Here is a 5951-nt window from a genome sequence, read left to right as displayed (position 1 = left end):
ATAACACTATGTTTGACTACTGTGTGGTAAATTGATACATGGATCACTGTAACTCTGGACCGTATATGTGCAAATGTTTTTATTAGATTGCTGGGCTGCATCAGTCAAGGTGTCAAATTCGCTCGAAGAGTCACAGCAAGAGGTTGCACCACCACATTCACTTTGTAGGTGTGATTTTTTGTTTTTGGTTTTATTCTGTGCGTTTCTTTTTGCTTCCAATAAAATAAATTCTTACTTTTTCCACTTTCTCACATCAAAATAAATTACGATTCTTAGACAAAGAATTTTTGAGACATGGTTTTAATGATGTTTTTCAAGCAGTTTTGAATTTTCAACATGGTGAAGTGAGCACTGAGGCAAACTGCTCTACAGGATATAGACTACCAGAGAAAAAAAGGAAAAGGAGTCAAGCTGGTGGATGTGGTACCCAGTCTGCTTTTTCTTTAGCTGACAGACCAGAAATACAGAGGAGATGGACTGCTGCCCTGAGACACCAGGACACAGGATGGAGCCCAAACCAGGATGGCATGTGTGAGCTAAATTTTCTGCCAGAGGATTTCATCCACGAGAACTCCAGGAAAACAATGGCAGTGCAAGATTTTGAAACCAAATGCTCTTGCTTCCATCTTCAACTACATTTTCTGCAAGTATCTAATTCTATGAAAATATATTTTCCTGATACTTTTGGTATATCTTGAATTAATATTTGTAGTGGTGCTGTGGTGTGGGTATGAAGATGAAGAAATTCTAAATTCGTTTTCAATGTACCCAATTTACTATTTACTATCTACACTGATCAAAATTCCTGAAAATGTCTCCTATGTTATCACAGTTTCTAAAATATGAGTACTAAGGCTTTACTCCTATTTCTTTTTCCTATTCTTGTATCTTTTTAATAAAACTAAAACATTCTCTGTGGTGTGGTTGACACTTTTTCTCAATAGAAATATGGTGCATTTGTTTTTAGGCTAATAGTGAAATAATGTTTATTAACCCACTAACAACAGGATCCCCCAGCACATTATACTGAACCAAGTGACAATGCACATACAGTAATAGAATTTCCAAGCTCTTTATGCTCATTTGTTAACATAAATAATCGTCTAGGTAGTGACACTAAAAAGAAGCTTTAATCTTACTTTTAAGAGCTGCTTCTCAGTAATGTCTATAACCATGGCCAAACAAGTGTGCTACTATTCAGCACACACAATTTTGAGAAAGCTCAACTGCACATGATGTGAGGTCATCCCAGTGTAAGGGATAGTCTGCCAAGATGTGATACAACATCATTCCAGCCTGAACAGATTAATAGGCAGTCTGGTCTGGTTAGTTAAATATTTCTTGCAGTGCAGGCTATGTCAGCTGTAAAATAGTTCATTTGCATGAAGCCTAGTTTTGCTTCTTTATTTATGGGAATACTGAGTTGTTTGTCAAAAGGTTCCTAATGTAGTATAATTACTGTAATTTATTGTTTTACAGAGTTTAGCCTGATTGGTAACATTGTTCCTTTATCACTGTGAGGCTATTGTTTATTACCAATATTGGTAGCTGAAAGGGTTGACCATGGTAGGCCAGATGATTTTGAAAGTTTATTAAGTACTGAAAAATAACATTAACATTGTATTTCAAAACACTTGCAAGAATCACATTCAAATGGTATGAAAATTTTACATGGTAACATAATCAGATTTCAGTAACTTCTAATTAAAAAATCATAGTTGGCATACAGAAATACTGCAGTAAGAAGGTACAATGTATTAAAATGTTACTGACCCTGAGCATACATTTTGATGTGTAGCCTGCTTTCATCTATTGTCATCCAATCAAATAATTTCAATCATAATGAAAAAAAGAATTCCAAATTATAATCAGGAACATTTTTCGTCTTTGCCACTGAGCAACCTACATCCATGAAATCTTTGTCAGCCATGCGTCAGATCTCCAGGAGAAGAATGAGGCTTTTTTCACCGTAGGAAAGGTTTCATATTATGCAAAAGGCAAAGATAGTTACATGGAGATGTAAAAAAAAAAAAAACAGTTACTAAAAGAAAAAGAAGGTTACAAACTTCACACAGTTTAATGTATATGTGTACTATGCTCTTTGTATTTGAAAATGAATTCTCTCAGTTATGAACTGAAAACGTGTGAAAATTTGCATTGATATCCAGCTAACACTAGTTTTATTGAAACAGGCTTTGGGGCTGTTTTGCAATGAGCAAATATTCTATGTACAGTCCAGAGTTACTTTGATCTATAACTAATAATCAACTCCATTAATTGCTTTCTGCCATAATTATTTAACTGGAAGCATATATTTTTTTTTCCTTTTTCCTTCTTCCCTTTTTGAATTACATTCAGGCAATTAGAGGAAAGGATGAATAGAATGCGATATACCCAACCTGATAAATCTAGTTGGATATAAAAAAAAAAATCCAAGTGGTCCCTTTTAAAATGTGTATATTATCCATTTTCCTTTTTCTTTGCATCAGATAGATGGAAGATTAATCATAAACTTCTCAGCACATACATGACAATTTATTTATAAATTCCACTAATCAGATTTAAAAGGCTACTGATTGGTCCTTCTCTCGTATAGTGTAAAGCACTTTTGAACAAAACAAAACAAAAATGATAAAATAAAATAAAATAAAATCTAAATGTTTTATCTTTAATTTAAAAGTATTGCACTCTTTTAATAAATTAATATCATTCTATTACTTATTAATGCTGGAGAATCCCAGTTATCTTTAAAAAATGAATTTTTACTCAACAGAAAATTTTAAAGGCAGTGAACATATACCATAACTAACATGATGCCTTATCATAGGAGGTTTGTACAAAAATAATATATAATCTAAGGTTATGATTACTTTTATGGAAGTTTCTTCCATATATATTCAGCAGTCTCTCTTTTATAAAAGTTTCAAAAGTAAAGTACAATAAGAAACGTAATCATTACTTATCGTACATATATCTCACACAGTGGTTTAAGAAGTTCAAATTACAAAAGAACATTTATCTTTAGATCAGTTATCATGTATATTAATTAGGAAAAGGTTATCCACTGTCTATGTATCTCTTTATACTGTGTCATTTCCAAATAATATTCCAAACAAAATTTGAGCAAAAACTGATTTCAAAACTTGTATCAAAACTTTCTGACAATTCAATTAAACACTCTTTTGTTTTCTAATGAAGATAGACCACTATACAATCAACATCAGTTTCCATGCAAAACAGCATTCATGTATAAGCAAATTACAAGCACAAGTGAAGGAACGTTTTTCTAATCATTCCAGTAACACTAAAACTAAGAATAAAAAATCACGAATCCACATTTTTGTCCAAGTATCTCCATGGTGACTAATCATTTTCCAAGGGGGACAGAAAGCAAAGATCAGCCTTGATAGGATGAAGGGGAGGGAGGGGAATTCTATCACAAAAAAGCATCTCCACAGAGAAATGGGCACAACAATAAGACAGACAGGGTGCAAGGACACTGGGAAACTTCTCTACAACTATGACTACACATAGGATTGTGTAATTGGTTTTGATATAGTTTTTGGTGTGGTACAAAATCTCCCCCTCGGCCAAGAGGTCTTTTGTAGAAAATGAATTCTCCTCCACAAGCATAGTCTTTGTGATACAGCTAGAGGCATACAATCAGTCCAAATGGAGTAGCAGTGTACTCTTTGGACAAACACTAAGCACAACATACAGAAACAATTCTACATCTACCTGAGAATTCAGTTTCTATAAACACCCTCTCTTTCTGAAACATCCACTTCAAATATAAGCAAAGTAAAGTTCTGCTAGAACCATGTCTAAGCTGACAAGTTCCATCATAATTAATAGCAGGTAACAAGAATTATGAATAATGCATCAGTTGAATTATTGGACATCAAGCACTGCCAATTAATTTGATACCAATATGAGAAGGAGAATTGTCCTTATCACAATACTATCTAATCATTGGGGAATCATCGTGCCATGAACAAAGCAATGTGTCCCTAGTTACCGCTACCCTCCACCATATTAATAAAAATTAAGTTTACTTTTTCAAGGTTCAGCTCTTGAACCTTACCCAGCTACTTATTCTGGGTGACCAATTAATAAAACTTACTGACTGTTTTTTACCCAGGTTGTCCTGGCCTGGGAGGGTCTGAATTAGAGGGTGGAGGTCAGGCAGGGTCATGTTGTTATTAGTCGTGGATGTCGCGATAGGGTATTTCGGAGGAGACCTGGTAGTCATCGAAGAAATGATGCAAGTAGTCAAAGGTAGGTCGTTGATCAGGATACTTATCCCAGCAATGTAGCATCACTTCGTATAACTCATCGGGAGCTCGTGGAGGCTTGGCCATTCGGTAGCCCATCTGGACTTTCTCTATGACCTCTCGGTTATTCATTCCTGCAAGGCAAATCAAGCAATGCAAAGCTAAAGGCATAAGCTAGCAATAGGCAATGATAATCTATATCCTTCAAATTATATAATATATTGGTAAACCTAAGAGAATATAAAAAATATAGATCTGAGTAAACATGTATCTATCATTGATATGAAGAAATCACAGATGCTAAAAATGTTATGTGAAATTCTATCTTTCAGACTATGGTCTTATTATGTGTACTTTAAAATGCTTAACTCCTCTAAATCATTCAACATGATTCAAAATTTCTATGCAAAAACTTCTTATGTAAGACACATTGATCATCCTTCTCATACAGAACTATCCAAAGAACTTGAAAATAGCAAATGTGTAGATCAAAGCATAATAATCAAGTGTGCAATTAGAACTAGTAATTATATTGCAAGAATAATTAGGCAATTTTGCAATGTCTGACTTGAAGCTAGCTATAGTCTGAAGCAGGACTTATGGCTGACCCCTATTGATATTTTTTCTACCAACAATTGCATGTTAATGAATAAGCAGTATAAAACAAAAAAATCAGACAGACCTGGGTATGGGTTAGCACCATAGGTAATCACTTCCATTAGTAGAATACCAAATGACCAGACATCGGACTTGATAGTAAAGCGGTTGTACAGCATGGCTTCAGGTGCTGTCCATTTGACAGGGAATTTATTACCTAGAAAAGAGAAGTTAACATGAGAAAAAACATAACTAAGTAAAATCTTATATTTAAAGATTGAAAAGCCCTACTGAGCAAAGGGCTAATGGCAAAGAAAGCATCCACCTGTATACATCAAAACTTAAGCTAAAAGTTAGTACTACAGAATATATCATGACAGACTTACATGTGCTTGGGCAGTAGTCTTCTCCTTCCACAATTCGGGCTAAGCCAAAGTCTGCCACTTTACATGTCAAAGATTCACCTACTAATACATTACGGGCAGCAAGGTCTCGATGTAACAACTGTTTGCTCTCTAGGTAAGCCATACCTGCAGCAACCTGGAAAATATGGTACCTTTAAATTCTCACGTTCTTGGTTTATAACATCAATAATATCTATAACTTCACCCTCTCCTTTTTGTTAACTGGGAACTAAATTATCTGGCTGATGGCCCAAATCAAGGTTTGTACTCAACTTACCTTTCCCTATTAGTTATGAAACACATGGAGTGAGAGGGAAGTAGAATTTATGGAATGTAAGGTTTTAAATTAAGCAACTTACTATTGACCTATGAGCCAGAGGGTAAAAGGGGTAAAAGGGATAATGGAAAGAAAGAGAAGAACAAAAGAGACTAACCTGTGTTGCCACATATATTAAGTCATTGAGTTTGAGGGTGCGCTCGCCCTCATTCCTGAGCAAATCTAGCAGTGCACCATTACACATATACTCAGTGACTATTAGTATAGGTTCTTCTTTCGTACAAACAGCATAAAGTACAAGAATATTACGATGCCGTAATTTTTTCATAATTCTGGCTTCTTCTAAGAAGGCAGAAGGACTCATTGCTCCTTGTTTTAGGGTCTTGATGGCAACTTCTG

At 34.8% G+C, this 5951-nt stretch overlaps 1 protein-coding gene across 1 annotated transcript in view; it reads right to left on the bottom strand.

Annotated features, from left to right (window-relative positions):
* The window catches only part of LOC113803399 (tyrosine-protein kinase Src64B-like), a gene marked incomplete in the record, with an annotated part of 222744 nt that overhangs the window by 34411 nt on the left and 182382 nt on the right, over positions 1-5951 (bottom strand). The window contains 4 exon segments of the mRNA XM_070130696.1: positions 4124-4408; positions 4957-5088; positions 5258-5411; positions 5710-5951. The exon segment at positions 5710-5951 is cut by the window's right edge and continues 18 nt beyond it. Coding sequence (XP_069986797.1) covers positions 4203-4408; positions 4957-5088; positions 5258-5411; positions 5710-5951 — 734 coding nt within the window.

This window comes from Penaeus vannamei, chromosome 15, assembly GCF_042767895.1.
Source record: "Penaeus vannamei isolate JL-2024 chromosome 15, ASM4276789v1, whole genome shotgun sequence".
Lineage (NCBI taxonomy): Eukaryota > Metazoa > Arthropoda > Malacostraca > Decapoda > Penaeidae > Penaeus > Penaeus vannamei.
Note: the sequence above shows the minus strand (reverse complement) of the source record. Positions and strands in the feature narration are given on the sequence as shown.